Here is an 18,729-nt window from a genome sequence, read left to right on the forward strand (position 1 = left end):
GGATTAAATACGTGGGGTTACAGGGATAGGGTGGGATATGTGTTGGTGTAGGGGTTACGGGGATCGGGTGGGATATGTGTCGGTGCAGGCTCGATGGGCCGAAATGGCCTCTATCTGCACTGTGGGGTTTCTGTGATTCCGTGATTATGTGATCTGATTTCAATCGCTCCACCATTGGTGGCTGTGCCTTCAGCTGCGTAGGCCATCAGCTCTGGAATTCCCGCCCTAAACCTCTCTTACCTCTCCCGCCTTCTTTAAGATGCTCTTTAAAACCTACGTCTTTAATCAAGCTTTTTGGTCATCTAGCCTAGTAGCTCATTGTGAGACTCGGTGTCAAATTTTGTTTGAAAAGGCTTCTATGAAGCACCTTGGGACATTTCATGACATAAACGGCACTATATAAATGCAAGTTGTTGTTCTGGCTGAGAGCAGTAAGCTCGATGCAGTCAGGGATTGAACCTGCCATTTTCTGGTCTTTATAGCTTTGTGATAAATCAGACAGTACCTTTACACTCGGATGTCAGGGAAACTAAATTTCCTTTTCTTTAAAAGCAGACTCCCCTTCCGGCTCTACCCAAATGTTCCTTCCTGTGAACAAGTATTAAAACGTAAAACCACCCAACCCTCCCAATAAGGGCAGTACTGACTGGGAAGATGAGAAACAGGAAGTCTCAATAGAAAGAAATTAATCTAAACTGGAGTGAAAGAGTATCTCCTCAGCAATTCAGTGAGTTTTGGTTTAATGTTAGTACTTAATACCTCAAAAGTATCAAATACATTTGATGCTTTAAAAAACTGTATCACATAACACACACCTGGGTTTTTCACCGATTTCCCAATGTAAAACGGTGCATGTTCTGTGAAAGAAATTCAGTGATTTAAGGTCACCACATATGGCCCAACGGCTCATCGGTTAGATTCTAAAACTTTACACCATTGAAATCAAAGTTCATGTTTAAATGCTCATTCCGATAAAGATTATTTAAAGCATGCCAGTTGTGTAACTTAGAAAACAAACAGCATTTAATATTTTTGAAAGATTCAAGACTATTTGACAATTTATTGGAACAGAAGTAGTCAGTAACTTTAAGTTCAATAATTGTTCATGTACTGATTAGCACCTATTAACTGGCTGAATATCTGGTCAGGAACAGGATTGAGTACCTCCAGTTAAGCTGAACACTATGTGGAACATAATGGTTCTTAAACTATTGGCACCTCAGAAATGTTATGCCAAGGAAGAAAAAAAAATATCAGTTTGTGGATGAATAATGAGTATCTCTCTCATTTTAAATACAAGAGTTTTTCCTCAATTCATTTTAGGGACCAGGGAGAAAGACTGCAGAACTTTTGCTTAGGAGATTAAACACATTCCAGAGTTACGTGTAGTCCCTGGAAAGAACCCGCTTGATCGACCACGTAACCTTTATCATCTTAGGAGGAAAAGATTTAAGAATGGCAAAAAAAAGGATTTTACTGAAACAAAAATGTGTTAAATATTTTTTAATGAAATGAGTGTTTCAGGTTGACTTTTAAGCTGGAGGCTGCATTTTGTAGAATCTAAATCAAAGAGATTGCTCACCTTCACCACTATATTTACATATGGGGTTTAAGTGTCAGTTTGGCTCAGTGGCAGTACCCACGCCTCAGTAGAAAGGGAGTGGGCTTAAGTGCAATTTTAGGACTTGAGCACATAATCTAGCTGACACTTCAGTACAGTACTGTGGGGGGGTGGCGTACAGTACTATGGGGTGCTTCATTGTTGGAGGCGCCATCTTTCAGTGAAGACATGAAACCAAGACCCCATCTGCCCGTTCAAGTAAACAAGATCGATCCCATGGCACTCTGAAGAAGAGCAGGGAGTCCTCCCAGTGTCCCTCAACCAACGTCAGCAAAACAGTTTAACTGGTCATTCATCTCACTGCTGTCAGTGGAACCGGACAGTGTCGGAGCCATCAGGCTTGTCTAGAAAATGAAGAGTGACTACACTTCAAAAAGTAATTAATTGGCTATGAAGCACTTTGCAATGCACTGAGGTGCTATACAAATGCTTATTTTAACTTTGTCCATTAGTGCATTGGCTATCATGCAAACATTTCTCTTTATGTTATTTTAAATGCAATTGTTAACCCATTTAAAATAACATGTTAAAAATGAATTAAAACAAGTCAGACAGCAACCTGTTAACCAATGTCCTAAATATAAGAGAAAATTAAACACAGGCATTTAGGATAGGTTAACAAACTTGTTAAATAGTGCACAGAGGAAGTAAGCTAACCAACACTAAATATTGCACAGGGAAAATGAAATCCATAGTTGTTTAGGACAAGAGATCAATTGCCGGCTGTAATAAGATATCCGACTGTGTGAATACCAGTGCTACAGCATTTCAACAGAGGCAGCCAACTGAAAGTCTACATTGTAGAGAGAGGTGCTTCTTGTATTCATAAATTGAGGCAAAATAACTTTGTACCTTTAAATCCCTCCTCATCTAATACCAGTGTGTAGTCATCAGGCATCTCGGTCAGGCTGAAAAACTTACACCTGCAGCAGCAAAAGAAAGGGATATTAGCAGAACACAGTGCAAGCCATACACAATGCAGGATACTGCCGAGCTGAACGGAGAAAAATGGACCGTTGTTCATCTCAATTATCAATTTAATTCTGTTAACCCAGTCAACACTCAACTTTCTTACTGAGTTTTCAATTTCTGCAGTACAGGGACATGGTCATTCTCTATAATATCTCTCAGCTAATTCCAGTTCTAAAGATATATCCTGTGTCTAAGAACATTCCATCATCACTTCGGTAGCATCTTATTCTTACAAGTTAACAGTAACACACATACTTTAAAACCACACACCCCTCAAGGAGGCAATGATTCTGGAAATTGCACCAAGAAGCCTTTCAGTGACAATGTAAGAAGTGCATATCATTCTAGCAAAATTACCAGAACAAAATTAACTCAAGAAAATCTCGCGAATGGTACAAGTTGATGGTGCAGCACCGATCTTGCCAAGTGTTGGTTTCCATTTCAAAATGATCCCAGTTTAGAATCTTTGCAACAAAATGTCTTAAGTTGCCTTTTAAAAGCCATCTTCAATTGTTACCTTCTAAACTAATTTAAAAGCCAGAGAGATAATAAATCGAAATGTGGTGAAGTTTTAGTCTTAACTTTGTTATCAGGGCACTTTTGTAAAATAACCTTTAGGTTTAAATAGGCCATACTCAATTTTTTTAAATGACAATCTAACATTGAATAATTTACTTCAACCTCGAACATCGCCCATCTCTAATGCTGCCTCAGCCCATCTGCTGCTGAAACTCTCATCCATGCTTTCGTTACCTCCAGATGCGACTATTCCAATGCTCTCCTGGCCGGCCTACCATCTCCCACCCTTAATAAACTCGAGCTCATCCAAAGCTCTGCTGCCCGTATCCTAACTCGCACCAAGTCCCGTTCACTCAATTCCCGTGTGATCGCAGACCTACACTGGCTCCCGGTCCACCAATGCCTCAATTCTAAAATTCACATCCTCGTGTTCAAATCCCTCCACAGCCTCGCCTCATCTCAGCCTGGTTTCCCAGCTACTGGGCGGTACATTGATGTAGCTGCCTCCAACCCTCAGAGAACTCTGCGTTCCTCCAACACTGGCTTCTTGTGCAGCCCCCGCTTCCCTCGCCTCACCACTGGTGAACGTGCCTGAAGCCGTTGATGCCCTAAGCGCGGGAATTCCCTCCCTAAACCTGTCCGCCTCACTCTCCTCTTTAAAAACTTGGTGAAAGAGGTAGGTTTTGTCACCAGTCCCAATATCTCCTCCTTTGGCCCTGTGTTAAGTTGGGTCCGATTACGCTGCTGAGGAGCCTTGGGATGTTTTACCACATTAAAAAGCGCTAAATAAATGCAAGTAGTTGTAGTTGTTGTACCCAAGTATGGCAAAACCACTGTAGATCATCAAGCCACCGAATTGCTGCAGTAGACATTAATTTTAATAAGAGTTCTGATCCAAGATGGTGTGGGACATGGAGGAGAACTTGGAGGTGTGTTCAATGTTCCCTAACCTGCGCAGCCCGGGACTGACTTTTTCCAACGTAAAGTATCGCGCATGCGCGGAACTGTGAATGGGCCAGCCACCCAAAAAAAGAGGGAACATTGGTGGTGTTCCCATAACATTATTGCTCTTGTACTTCTTGATGGTAGAGGTCACGGAGGGAGAGGGGCTGTGGAAATAACCTACTGCAGCAGCAGGGCACCAAGAGAGTAGATAGTCTGCCTAGTGACAGGAATGCACTGTCCTGGATGGTGTCGAGCTTTTTGACTCTTGTTTTAGCTGCAACCATCTAGGTGGATGACGAGTATTCCATCACACTCCTGGGCGTCATAGATGGTGGAGAGGCTTTGAGGGGTCAGGAGGTGAACCACTCGTCACAGAGTACTCAGTTCCTTCCCTACTCTTGTAGCCATGGTGTTGATACAGCTCAGCGGGCTGAGCGGCTGTATAAAGGCTCCCGAGACCCAGGTAAGGCCTCAGTGCGAGAATCGGCGGGAATCACGGGCTGAGCGGCTGTATAAAGGCTCCCGAGACCCAGGTAAGGCTTACCAATCTCCAATCTTGGAACTCAGAGGGAAGGAGGTAAAAAGTAATCCAAATGTGACGTCACCAGAAAGCGGGTAAGTGATTGGTTGGTGAGTATTTCTCTCTTTTTTAAGCTTAAACTCTGTGGTTTATAGTTTCTAAGGTGCGATATTCATCATCTAGAATCGGGGCAGAGGGTATTTAAGAATAATATTAATAAATTTAATTAATTACATAGAATGGGAGATCAGATGTGTTGCTGCTGCAATATGTGGGAGCTGGTGGACACCATTGATGCTCACGGTGATCACATTTGCAGTAAGTGTTGGCTGCTCGAGGAATTCCGGCTCCGTGTTGAAGAGCTGGAGTCCAAGCTTCAAACACTGAGACACATCAGGGAGGGGGAGTGTTACCTGGGCTCTGTGTATCACGAGGTATTCACACCAATTAGATTAATTAATTCAGATGTAGTCCGTGGCCAGGATGGTGTGACTAGAAGTGAGGCAGGTACGGGGGTCCAGGAGGTAGTGTTGGAGGAGCCGCAGCCCTTGCTCTTGTCCAACAGGTTTGAGGCTCTTACTCCCTGTGAGGATGGGAACGGGGACTGCGGGGAGGATGAGCAACCTGGCCACAGCACCGTGGAGCGGGGGGCCATTCAAGTGGGGGGAGATAAAAGAAATGTTGTAGTGGTAGGGGATAGTATCGTTAGGGGGATAGATAGAGTTCTTTGCAGCCGAGAGCGAGAGTCCCGAAGGCTGTGTTGCCTGCCCGGTGCCAGGGTTAAGGACATCTCCTCTGGGCTGGAGAGAAACTTGGAGGGGGAGGATCCAGTTGTCGTGGTCCATGTTGGTACCAACGACATAGATAGGACAAGGGAGGAGGTTCTGCTGAGGGAGTTTGAGCAGCTAGGGGCCAAATTAAAAAGCAGAACCACAAGGGTAATAATCTCTGGATTACTACCTGAGCCACGTGCAAATTTGGCTAGGGTAAATAAAATTAGAGAGTTAAATGCGTGGCTCAAAGACTGGTGTGGGAGAAATGGGTTTTGCTTCCTGGGACACTGGCATCAGTACTGGGACAGGAGAGAGCTGTTCCGTTGGGACGGACTTCACTTGGCCAGTGCTGGGACTAGAGTCCTGGCGAATCGAATAACTAGGGCTGTAGAGAGGACTTTAAACTAATTAGTGGGGGGGAGGTTTTAAGAGAGCGAAAAATAAAAATGACAGCGGAGAAGGCAATAGCAGTGGGGGAATTAAAAACCAGAGCGTGTCAGGAAGGGACAGAATGTATAATGATAAAGGTAAAGTAGTAAAAGGGGTAAAAGCAGGAATAAATTGTCAGAAAACATATTTGAAAGTTCTTTATCTGAATGCACACAGCATTCGTAACAAAATTGACGAGTTGACGGTGCAAATAACTACACATGGGTATGATCTGGTGGCCATTACGGAAACATGGCTGCAAGATAATCATGACTGGGAACTAAACATACAAGGGTATTTGACAATTAGGAAGGACAGACAGGAAGGAATGGGAGGTGGGGTTGCTATGTTAATGAAGGATGGAATCACTGCAATAGTCAGAAATGATATTGGGTCAAAGGATCAGGATAGTGAAATAGTTTGGGTGGAGATAAGGAATAATAAGGGGAAAAAGTCACTAGTGGGCGTAGTCTATAGGCCTCCTAACAGTTGCAACTCTGTTGGTCGGAGTATAAATCAGGAAATAGTTGGGGCTTGTAATAAGGGAACAGCTATAATCATGGGGGATTTTAACTTTCATATTGACTGGACTAAACAAATTGGGCATGGCAGCCTTGAGGAAGAGTTCATAGAGTGTATTAGGGACAGGTTCCTTGAGCAGTATGTAACTGAACCAACCAGGGGGCAGGCAATCTTAGATCTGGTCCTGTGTAATGAGACAGGATTAATAAAAAATGTCCCAATAAAGGATCCCCTTGGAATGAGTGACCATAATATGGTTGAATTCCAAATTCAGTTTGAGGATGAGAGAGTTGGATCTCAAACCAGCGTACTGAGCTTAAATAAAGGAGACTATGAAGGTATGAGAGTAGAATTGACTAAAGTGGACTGGGAAAACAGATTAAAAAGTGTAAGACGGTACAAGAGCAGTGGTCTACATTCAAGGAGATAGTTCACATCTTTCAAGATAAGTATATTCCACTGAGGAAAAAGGGGAATAAAAGAAAAGACAGCCATCCGTGGCTTAGTAAAGTAATAAAGGATAGTATCCGACTGAAAACAAGGGCATATAAAGTAGCCAAATCTAGTGGGAGGATAGAAGATTGGGAAGCATTTAAAAGCCAGCAAACAATAACTAAAAGATTAATTAAGAAAGGGAAGATAGATTATGAAAGTAAACTAGCAAAAAATATAAAAACAGATAGCAAGAGTTTCTACAGCTATATAAAAAGAAAAAGGGTGGCTAAAGTGAATGTTGGTCCCTTAGAGGATGGGACCGGGAAACTAGTGGTGGGGAACATGGAGATGGCAAAGACGCTGAACAAATATTTTGTATCAGTCTTTACAGTAGAGGACACTAAAAATATCCCAACACTGGACAAACAGGGGACAATGGTGGTTGGGGGGGGGGGGGGGGGGGTGGCGGGGAGGAGCTAAACACGATTAAAATCACTAAGGAGATGGTACTCAGTAAAATAATGGGACTTAAGGCAGATAAATCCCCCGGACCTGATGGCCTACATCCTAGGGTCTTGAGAGAAGTGGCGGTAGGGATTGTGGATGCATTGGTGCTTATTTTCCAGAACTCCCTGGACTCAGGAAAGGTCCCGGCAGATTGGAAAACTGCTAATGTAACACCCTTATTTAAGAAGGGAAGTAGACAAAAAGCTGGAAACTATAGACCAGTTAGTCTAACATCTGTGGTTGGCAAAATGTTAGAGTCCATTATTAAGGAAACAGTAACAGAGCATTTGGATAAACATAATTTAATAGGACAGAGTCAGCATGGTTTTACGAAGGGGAAGTCATGTTTGACAAATCTGCTCGAATTCTTTGAGGATGTAACATACAGGGTGGATAAAGGGGAACCAGTGGATGTAGTGTATTTGGACTTCCAAAAGGCATTTGACAAGGTTCCACACAAAAGATTACTGATCAAGATAAGAAATCATGGGATTGGGGGTAATATACTGGCATGGGTGGAAGATTGGCTATCTAACAGAAGGCAGAGAGTTGGGATAAATGGTTCATTCTCGGGCTGGCAATCAGTAACTAGTGGTGTTCTGCAGGGGTCAGTGCTGGGGCCCCAACTCTTTACAATCTATATTAACGATTTGGAGGAAGGGACTGAGTGCAACATATCCAAGTTTGCCGACGATACAAAGATGGGAGGGAAAGCAGTGAGTGAGGAGGACATAAAAAACTTGCAAAAGGACATAGACAGGCTAAGTGAGTGGGCAGAGATTTGGCAGATGCAATATAATGTTGGAAAGTGTGAGGTTATGCACTTTGGCAGAAAAAAATCAAAGAGCAAGTTATTATCTAAATGGAGAGAAACTGCAAAGTGCTACAGTACAAAGGGATCTGGGGGTCCTGGTGCATGAAACACAAAAAGTTAGTATGCAGGTGATCAGGAAGGCCAATGGAATCTTGGCTTTTATTGCAAGGGGGATGGAGTATAAAAACAGGGAAGTCTTGCTGCAGTTATACAGGGTACTGGTGAGGCCACACCTGGAATACTGCGTGCAGTTTTGGTTTCCATATTTAAGAAAAGATATACTTTCTCTCGAGGCGGTTCAGAGAAGGTTCACTCGGTTGATTCCGGAGATGAGGAGGTTGACGTATGAGGAAAGGTTGAGTAGGTTGGGACTCTACTCATATTGGAGTTCAGAAGAATGAGAGGCGATCTTATCGAAACATAAGATTGTGAAGGGGCTTGATCGGGTGGATGCGGTGAGGATGTTTCCACTGATGGGTGAGACTAGAACTAGGGGGCATAATCTAAGAATAAGGGGCTGCCCTTTCAAAACTGAGATGAGGAGAAACTTCTTCACTCAGGAGGGTAGTAAATCTATGGAATTTGCTACCCCAGAGAGCTGCGGAAGCTGCAACATTAAATAAATTTAAAATGGAGATAGACAGTTTCCTAGCAGATAAGGAAATTAGGGGTTATGGGGAGAGGGCAGGGAAGTGGACGTGAGTCTAGATTTGGATCAGCCATGATACTATTGAATGGCGGAGCAGGCCCGAGGGGCCGTATGGCCTACTCCTGCTCCTACTTCTTATGTTCTATGTTCTATGTTCTATGTTCTTCTGGTCAACAGTGACCCTCAGGATGTTGGCGAGGGACTCGGCAATGGTGGTACCACTGAAGGTAAAAAAGATGACTGGACTTGCTCTTTTTTGAGACGGTCATTATCTGGCATGAATGTTGCATCTCGAACATGAGCAACTGCACTCTATCTAACCAGGAAATGCTAATGAAATTCCTGTAATAATGTTTCATCTCTAACAGAGATACCATTCATCTGTAGAAGTCATTTCACCAACAAAATATTTTATCCAGGGAAAAGGCAATTCAAACTGTTGCCTTCTAAAGTCACAGTGGAGTCCAATGTTTCTACAGTAGCCTTGAAAGTGTTCTTTTACAAACTGATCTTAAAACTGCTCTCTCCATATGCAAGTGTGTTATTTCATAACATTTACAATAAACAGTGAACTTCGAGGAATTCACATTAATATGCATTAAAAACTAGTGCATTAGTGGACAAACATTTCTGCTAGCCTGCCATAACTGGCAATTAGCAGCTAAGTGTCGACTTGGCAGGTTGCTCTGGAGCATATTTCTGCCAGCCACAGTCTGGCCCGTTCCCAAGGTACTGGGTGGTACACTGCTGTAATACTTAGCCATCACATCCATTATTTCAAATGACACGAGAAACTAAGTAGAGGGAGCAGAATTGTGAGGTTAGGGCCTGTACAGACTAAAAGTACGGTACCAATGCAAGTATGTTTGAGTCAAAAGAAGCCTCAAGTAAATTTGATGAAATGGCTATAAATGCTGTTCATAAACTGACCACACTAAATCACCATTTACATTTCATGATTATAGGGAAGCCAAAGCAAAGTGTCCAAATCTTCTCTTCTTAGGCAGTCCCTCGGAACCAAGGATGACTTGCTTCCACAATAAAATGAGTTCTCAGGTGACTGATGAGTCCAATGCGGGACCTACAGTCCGTCACAGGTGGGCCAGATGGTGGTTGAAGGGGCGGGTGGGTGGGGTGCTTGGGTTGATGTGCGCTCGGCTTCCGCTTGCTCCTGGCGAAGAGACTTGAGGTGTTCGCCGCCTTCCCGGATGCTTCTCCTCCACTTTGTGCGGTCTTGGACCAGGGATTCCCAGGTGTCGGTGGGGATGTTGTACTTTTACAAGGAGGCTTTGAGGGTGTCCTTGAAACATTTCCTCTGCCCACCTGGGGCTCTCTTGCCGTGACGGAGCTCCGAGTGGAGCACTGGCTTTGGGAGTCTCGTATGGGGCATGCGGACAATGTGACCCGTCCATCGGAGCTGATCAAGTGTGGTCAAAGCTTCGATGCTGGGGATATTGGCCTGAGCAAGAACACTGACGTTGGTGCGCCTATCCTGCCAATGGATTTGCAGGATCTTGCGGTGGCAGCGTTGGTGGTACTTCTCCAGTGCTTTGAGGTGCCTGCTGTACATGGTCCATGTCGTTGAAGCATACAGGAGGGCAGGTATCACTGCTGCTCTGTAGACATGAGCTTGGTGCCGGGTTTGAGGTCCTGGTCTTCAAACACTCTCTTCCTCAGGCGACCGAAGGCTGCACTGGCACACTGAAGGCGGTGTTGGACTTCGTCATCGACGTCTTTCCTTGTTGACAGTAGGCTCCCAAGGTATGGAAAGTGGTCCACATTGTCCAAGGCCTCGTCGTGGATTTTGATAATCGGGGAGCAGTACTATGTGGCGGGGGCAGGTTGGTAGAGGACTTTTGTCTTACGGATGTTTAGTGCAAGGCCTATGCTCTCATACGCTTCAGTGAAGGTGTTGACGATGGTTTGGAGTTCGGCCTCCGAGTGTGCGCAGATGCAAGCATCGTCTGCATACTGTAATTCGATGACAGAGGATGGGACGACCTTGGATCTGGACTGGAGGTGACGGAGGTTGAACAGTTTCCCGTTTGTTCTGTAAATTAGCTCCACTCCAGCGGGGAGCTTATTGAGGGTGAGATGGAGCACTGCAGCAAGGAAGGTCGAGAAGAGTGTTGGTGCGATGACAAAGCCTTGCTTGACCCCGGTCCGTACATGAATTGGGTCTGTGGTGGAACCGTTGGTCAGGATCACGGCTTGCAGGTCGTCGTGAAGCAGGCGGAGGATGGTGACAAACTTTTGAGGGCAGCCGAATTTGAGGACACTCCATATTCCTCATGGCTGACAGTGTCGAAGGCCTTTGTGAGAGCAAAGAAGGCCATGTACAGCGGTTGGCGCTGTTCCCTGCATTTCTCTTGTAATTGACGCGCGGTGAAGATCATGTCCATTGCGCCCCTTAGTGGGTGGAGTCCGCATTGCGATTCTGGGAGGAGCTCTTCAGCCACTGGGAGGAGGAGACTGAGGAGGATTCTTGCGATAATTTTCCCTGTGGCAGACAGCAAGGAAACTCCTCTGTAATTACCACAATCGGACTTGTCACCTTTCTTGAAGATGGTCACGATTACGTCGTCTCCGAGATCCCCTGGCATGCTCTCCTCCTTCCAAATAAGAGAACTGAGTTCATGTATTCGCGCCAATAGTGCTTCTCCACCATGTTTTAGTGCCTCGGCGGGGATTCCATCTGGTCATGAGGCCTTGTTGTTCTTCAGTTGTCGGATGGCCTTTTCAACCTCATGCCTGGCTGCGGTTGTACTGAGGTGGTGGCGGTTAGCATGCTGCGGGATGGAGTTGAGGACACTCACGTCGAAGACAGAGTCTTGGTTAAGGAGATCTTCGAAGTGCTCCTTCCAGCGGGCACTGACTGCCTTTGTCCTTGATGAGTACCTCTGCGTTCTTGGCCCGCAGTGGGGTAGGACCTTGGGCCATAGGTGTTCTTGACTGCGCTAAAGAATCCACGCACATCATGGTTGTTGGCTAGTTGCTGGATCTCCTGCGCTTTCTCCACCCACCATCTGTTTTTTAGGTCTCGAGTTTTTTGTTAGACCTCAGCCTTCAGGCATCTGTAGAGCTGGTTTCTTGCTCTTGAGTTGTGTTGCTGTTTCCAGATCAGGAATGCCTTGCGCTTGCAGCTTATTAGCTCCTGGATCTCCTGGTCATTCCCGTCGAACCAGTCTTGATGTTTCCTGGTCGAGTGACCGAGCGTCTCTTCACAGGTGCTGATTATGGAGGACTTGAGTGCAGACCAGGCGCCGTGGACACTCTCGGCTGGATTTTACCTACTGAGAGGAGTTGGGGGCGGGACTGCTGCTTTCTGGGTTCTGGTCCCGCCCCCAGCGACATCCGATGCACAGACGCTATTTTTCCATGATTGGCCTTGTTAAGCCCGCCCTGCAAGCTTGCCGGCCAATTAAGGGAAAGCCGGTGTCAGATGACGTCAGTTGATGACGCTTCATCTGCCGGCTTTCTTAAAGTGACATGAACCTTTTATTTTTGACAGATGATCTGTCAGTGTTTGACAGCATTGAGGTGCTGTCAAACACTGACAATCACTGTGCAACGGTGAGCCCTTGCACCAAGGCTCTCCAATGACGCTCTCCTTAGGATAAAACAGATGGCAGCTGTAGGTGAGGGTACAGAAGCGATCTGTCGCTTCTCCCAATGAGGTGCAGCCACACAGAAAAATCTAAACACATTAAAAATGACTTTCTCAACATTTCCTTACCTCTGATACTCACCAGTGTCCCATTGCATCCTTCACACCACTTCTGCAGCTGTCATCTATACACAAACATAACAGACCTACAGCATGCCTCACTTACCCTGGCGGGGTTCCCAGACGTCGGGAAGCCCGCAGAAGTCTCAAAATGGGAAAAGCCTCTTAACTGCCTGTTAACCACCTGTTAACAGGCAGTTAAGTGGTTATAATCCTCTTCCCGCCACTAGGAGCCGGGTCCCTGCGCAAATCGAGTACCTGACTCTCGGGAAGATTGGTTGAAAGCGGGTTGGGAGCGGGTTCGGGACCCGCTCCCATTTTTGGGGATTTTCCCAGCAGTCCCGCCTCCAGACCCGCCTCCTCAGGGCTGGTAAAATCCAGCCCTCTGTGTCTCTGAATCACTGGGAGTCGTCAGGTTGGTTGTGAGGTGCAGGCTGAATAGGGCTTTCTTAGCAGTGTCCAAATACACTGTTCAGTACAGATCAAAGGTAGCAAGTAACACTAAAATCTGTAACTCATTTGCCTAAAGTACCATCTTCACAGCCTAAACTGGTGTCAAGGGAATCTGGCTAGTTCTGATAGATGCTCTGTGCTGCAGTTCTGCTTGCATTTTATTCTTTCCTTCCTCCCTCTATAGTCTCGATCTTATTTAGACACAGGAAATCAGCTGGGTATGGTTGAAAACATTTATTTTATCAACAAAATAACTTAATTATGCTATGCTACAATTACCAAATAAACAGACTGATATACAGCAGATTATTTAATAATTCATTTCATTGTTCCTGGATGATTAGAAGCGAATATAATGTGCAGAACAAAAATTAATACAAATCATAACATCTTCATTGAAATAAATAAGGCCGGCCTTACCTGGAACTAATAAACAAACTGTTTCATCAGGCTAGTGGCTGAATTTTTACAACAAGAACCAAAAATCCAAAACTTAAATTAGCTTGCATCTTTCCCTTACCAAATGTCTCTGCAATAGTCCTCGTTATTAAAAAAGAGTTTCTACTTATATGCCATTCCTAACTTAGAGTCATAGAGTCATAACGGCACAGAAGGAGGCCATTCGGCCCATCGAGTCCATGCCGGACTTGAGGACTTTAAAAAATATTGCTAACCTATTTCCCTCCCTACTCAAGTAATGATACAGTCCCTCCTTTAAGTTAACTCTTTCTCTGTGTTGTTCTTGTTTATGCGCTCTCAGACACACAGTAAAAAAGGTTCAGTTGCCCCGAACCACTCAGAACACACATGATATACAACGCAAAGCAACATTTTAAATGTAAAGTTTCACTTGCCATATTTAGAACTACAATTACAGCCAAACCTAAAAGAAGACCAGTAGATACCATGTATTAATTCTACAACTATCTACCCACGGGTCAGAACAGATAGTAAATACAGATAGTTCTGTAGGGCATGAGCCCTATCAACAGAGTGCAGCCACAAAAAGTGCAAATTGTGGATCAATTTACTGTATATTTACACCCACAATAATAAATAACTCTACTTCACTTTCCTTTAATACAGTGCTGGGGAAACACCTGACAGAAAGACCGCACAGTGTTGGTTCAAATACAGTAGAGGATGAAGATAGAATATGGTAATTCTTTAGGAACTTATCAGGACGATAACATTTCCTCCTTTTTAGGGCTGTAGTCCTAAAACTCCTTTGCATATATCAGAATTGCAAATAACACATTAAAAGTGAAAGGACTGTGGAAGAAGGAACTTTCATTTGCATAGCACCTTTCATGATCTCAGGATATCCCAAAGTGCTTCACAGCCAATGAATTGCAGTTGCTGTTGAAATGTAGTGGAAAAAAATGGCAGCCAATTTGCACACAGCAAAGTTGCACAAACAGCAATGAGATAAATGATCAGATAACGTTTTAGTGATGTTGGCTGAGAGATAAATGTTGGTCTGGACACCAGGTGAGCTTCCTGCTTCTCTTCCAAAAAAAGCCATGGGATCTTTTATGCCCACTTGAAAGGACAGATGGGGCCTCGGTTTAACGCAACATCAGAAAGACGGCACCTTCAACACCGCAGCACTCCCTTGGTACTGCACTGGCAGTCACACAAAAGTGAAACAATAAATTGGTAAATTTCCCGTCAAGTACATTTAGTTACATTCGTGTAGAATTTGAATATTAAAATTTGACAGCAATTTCCTGATTTACCGTACAGGTTCCTGACAAAAACTCGTGTTCTTTGCTGTTCTTGCCAGTGATAATGGAGACGATAGCAAAAGAGTAACATACTGTGCATCAGGACGAATAGGTTAATTAAATTCAGTACAGAATCATCTAAAACTAAGTGCAAATGCAAGATCATGTGGAATATCAGCGGATGCTGCTCAGGAAGTGTTACAATTAAAACATTTTAAAATAATTTGTACTGTTGAAAGGTTCCTCCAGAGGGAGATTATGCTCTGGACTCGAATCTCTCATCAAAACTAATTTTGCACAGAAGTGCTGGCACCCTTGGGCTTTGCAGTAATATTTCCCAATTAACATTACTTTGTCCATGTGTTCTGGGGGAGTGGGCAGAAATAACAAGAAAGTATGCTCAGCACTTAGTTTGGAAAACACTCGATGCAACTGCTTCCTGTTCCTATTTGTAATGATTAGCTTTACGAAATAAACTTTGAAAAACAATTACATACAGTGTTTATTTTATTTTCCTGCTGCTCTAGCAGTCTGATGGAGCCTCTCATCCCAAAAGTCAGCCCTAAAGGTTCAATTTCAGTACTAGCCAGCCTTGTTTTAAAACTGGGATCTAGGAGAAGATATGTTAATCCATACATACTCCACATACAAGGTCCACTTGCCAAGAGACCCACCATATAATCAGCACAATGGCTCTCTTCCAAGTGAATGATGGAACATGGCAGGATTCCAGCAAGTTGCTGGCAGAGACAATGGGTAATTTCTCTGAGCAGGTAGGAGAATTGAGAGGGAGCATTTTACATTGAAAATATTTCTCCAAGATGAGAGGCCCCTTCAACGTCACAATTTAAATCTCTATTTATCCACCACAGCCAGTGAAATAGTGAGAATCTGGCGTGTCCCTCACTCCTGCCTGAATGAGGCCACGTTGGGACATTACACATGACTAGCGGGTTGTCTCACCTCAAAGACCAGAATTGCAAACTTACAAATGGGGTCTCATTGACAAATGCAAGAATTAGAAAGATCATTTGGTCTTCTCTAGTTTACTGAAAAACTTTCTAAGAATGGCCATGGTCAGCCCACCTCTACAAGGGCACAGAACAGCAGCAGTAGTGGTGGTAAAAGTCTGGGATCCTCCACCATTGGAAAGAATGTGGTCAAGAAGTCTTACAGACAACATCCTTGAAATTGTTGTGACATCACTCTCCAGCATTTGCAGTTATTCATTCTCAGTCTACCTTTCAAATGCAACATTAAACAGAAGCACCCTCTGCCTCTCCAGGTGGCTGTAAAAGATCTCATAACAATTTTCAAAGAGGAGCAGGAGTTCTCCCAACGTCCTGGTCAATGTTTATTACTAAAGTACCACCAAAAACAATGAGGAATTCGAGAGAAACCTCTTTACCCAGAGAATGGTTAGAATGTGGAACTTGCTACCACGTGGAGTAGCTGAAGCAAATAGCATAGATGCCTTTAAGGGGAAGATAGATAACTACATGGCGGAGAAAAAAAACAGAAGGATATGCTGATAGGGTTAGACGAAGTAGGGTGGGAGAAAGCTCATGTGAAGCATAAACACCGGCACAGACCAATTGGACCGAATGCCCGGATTCTGTCCTGTACGTTCTATGTAAACACAGATCGACGGGTCGTTTGTTTCATTGCCGTTTGTGGAACCTTGCTGTGCACAAATTAGCTGCCGTATTTGCCACATAACAAAAGGCAATTCAAAAGCAATTTAGTGAATATGAAGTGCTTTGGGACATCCTGAAGGTGCTACGTTAATGCATGTTCTTTCTTCCTTTAATTATGCCATGTGAGAGTTAAACCTGCAGATCAAACACATCACAGCTGATCTCAGTTATGTCCTCACTTTGCATCTACACATTTGCCCTCTCAACAGAGTTTTAGGCTATTGATAAGGAATCGGGCCCCCTGGCCAAATATTTTCCCCTCCCCCAGTTCAGAGGTGAACTGGAATACCCCACACCACTGTCCAACTGAGATCACCTAACCACAGGCCCTGGAATGAATCTAGGGCCATCTGGACTTCAGCTGAACTGCCAGGGTTTGCCCAGAACTTAAATAAAAACAAAAATATGCTAATGAAGCCGAACTAAGTAAAATAACCGAATCCATGTCTCAACACTAATGAGGATTGCACAACAGAGGAATGTGTTTTGCAGGAGGGTGGATGTGCCAAGTCCCTTTAAATGCTGCCTAAAATATGAAGATTGGTTTTTAAATATGTAAAAAGTAGGGTAAACATTTAACCGAAAGACTATCAGCACCCCGCCACAATCATTGGATTTTCTTTTAATAACAAAATAGGATATAAGTGCACAATCACCACGAGGTTAAGTAACTACTTTTAAATTAAAAAATGTTACACGACTGAGCGATGCATTGAGCAGAGGTACAGTTGTCATAACGGCTGACCTCAAAAAAACACACAGCTCAATTCGGGGACTGGATTCCCAATTTCCATTTAATATTTAATGAAAGTAAGACCTTTAAAAAAGGTGCATCTTTACTCCAAATCCTTAAAAGCCATTAGAACAAAGGCGCCGGTCGCGGCTGCAATGACAATAACAGGGCCAGTGTTTGCTTGGACAAGCCCGGGAAGCGTGAAATGGACTGAGTCAGTGTCAGGATCCGCGCCGTTACCTCGTCCTGTCCCGCAGGAAGACTAGTTTGATGAGCCCGTGCGTGTAACGCTCCAGCCCGGCTTTGCTGAGGCTCGTCACCCTGAGCCGGTGCTCCAAGATGTGAAGGTCCATCTCTCTCACACACACACCCCGAAGTCGAATGAAAGAGTCCGGTCCGCCCCAGCAAATCGCATCGGTTTAGTTGGAATTTGTTCTCAAAAACAGCGTAAGGGAAAAGCTGCGCCAGACCCGAGCGTTGTTGCATCAGACGAACCCGACTCCAATCCTCTGTAAAGCTCCTGTTCCGGGCTGCCTCGCGTTTACCATTTAAACGGGCAATGCTTCACTTCCGAGACACTTTTTTTTTTCGGGACAGCACGCTCCTCCCACTAACCTTTCGTTCTGTTGCAGTGAGAGAGGAAAAAGCAGCAAGCACGGATGAGAAACAAACCGCACAATGTGCAAAAGGCAAAAAACCTCCTCGACCAAACGTGTTCGATTCTCCCAGATTGGAACTGAGTGCAGTGAATCTGTAAACTGGACGATGCCCCTTACTCCCTGAAACTGTTCCGGACAGAGTTACTGTTCCTGCAACAATTACATGGGTCTACCGCCTCCAATATTTCTGAACATCCAGCTAACACTTCAATGGCGTTTTGACAACTTTCCCCACCGAGGCCGGGGTTTCCAAAGGCCAAGAATTAAAGTTTCGCCTGTTTAACGCTGTGCTCCTCCAATGATTGTCCTGTGCAGAGAGATAAAATGCAACCACTGCAGAATTTCTGGGCTAATTTTCAGAGTGCTGGCACTGCTTAGGGTTGAACTTACCAACCCGCCAAAATTGTCCCGAGTCTCCAGGAATTATAGATTAATCTTTAGGACACTGCTGCCAGTGACCCACAAGAAAAATCATAGGGCCACTTAATAAAAGTGTTCTTTTTACATTTTATTAGAACTTTAATTTATTAGTTTATATTAAAAATTGGAGATGGGGGGGAACGGCTGTTTGACTGACACTCGAGTTGTCCAATTGGGTAAGGAAGAGTGGCTTTGCTCTCTGATTGGCGTGGGGAGGCGGGGCGCCGGGAGGATGGACAGGTCAGGCAACCAATGGCAGGGACAGGGCCCTGAGCGGCAGCAGGTCATGTGATGAAATCTCCAGGTAAGCTGAGCACCATTGGGGACCTGGGGTGGAGAGTGTTGCAGAGCGCAGTGGCTTTAAATCATTATCTCAGCCATATAATAGAGGGCCTACTACTACTGTTACAGCCAGAAATACTGCAAGGCAGGCCTCCCAACTCCCCTACATTCAACAGGCGAGTCACATACAAGATTGCATCACCTGCACTGACTGTGCCAATCATTTCTAGGCATTTCTCTAGAAAGAAATGAGAAAGTATGGGAATTATTGGCCGAGTGCGTCCCCCCCCCCCGCGAGATTGCTATCCTGAAACGGTCACATTAG

The 18,729-nt window shown here is 44.5% G+C and overlaps 1 protein-coding gene across 2 annotated transcripts in view; it reads right to left on the reverse strand.

Annotated features, from left to right (window-relative positions):
- The window catches only part of LOC147104309 (cytosolic arginine sensor for mTORC1 subunit 2-like), an 88,487-nt gene extending 70,160 nt beyond the window's left edge, over positions 1 to 18,327 (reverse strand). The window contains exons 1-3 of one of the 2 annotated variants that reach the window (XM_085961526.1): positions 17,284 to 18,327; positions 2,474 to 2,544; positions 816 to 857 (exon numbers count right to left, since the gene is read on the reverse strand). In XM_085961526.1, coding sequence (XP_085817652.1) covers positions 816 to 857; positions 2,474 to 2,544; positions 17,284 to 17,396 — 226 coding nt within the window. In that variant the 5' untranslated portion in view covers positions 17,397 to 18,327. The remainder of the gene's footprint in view (positions 1 to 815; positions 858 to 2,473; positions 2,545 to 17,283) is intronic. The other variant, XM_085961527.1, reaches the window with a different exon arrangement.
- Positions 18,328 to 18,729: the final 402 nt, after the last annotated feature.

Source organism: Somniosus microcephalus, chromosome 19 (assembly GCF_052327205.1).
Source record: "Somniosus microcephalus isolate GS21.2 chromosome 19, FLI_Smic_1.0, whole genome shotgun sequence".
Lineage (NCBI taxonomy): Eukaryota > Metazoa > Chordata > Chondrichthyes > Squaliformes > Somniosidae > Somniosus > Somniosus microcephalus.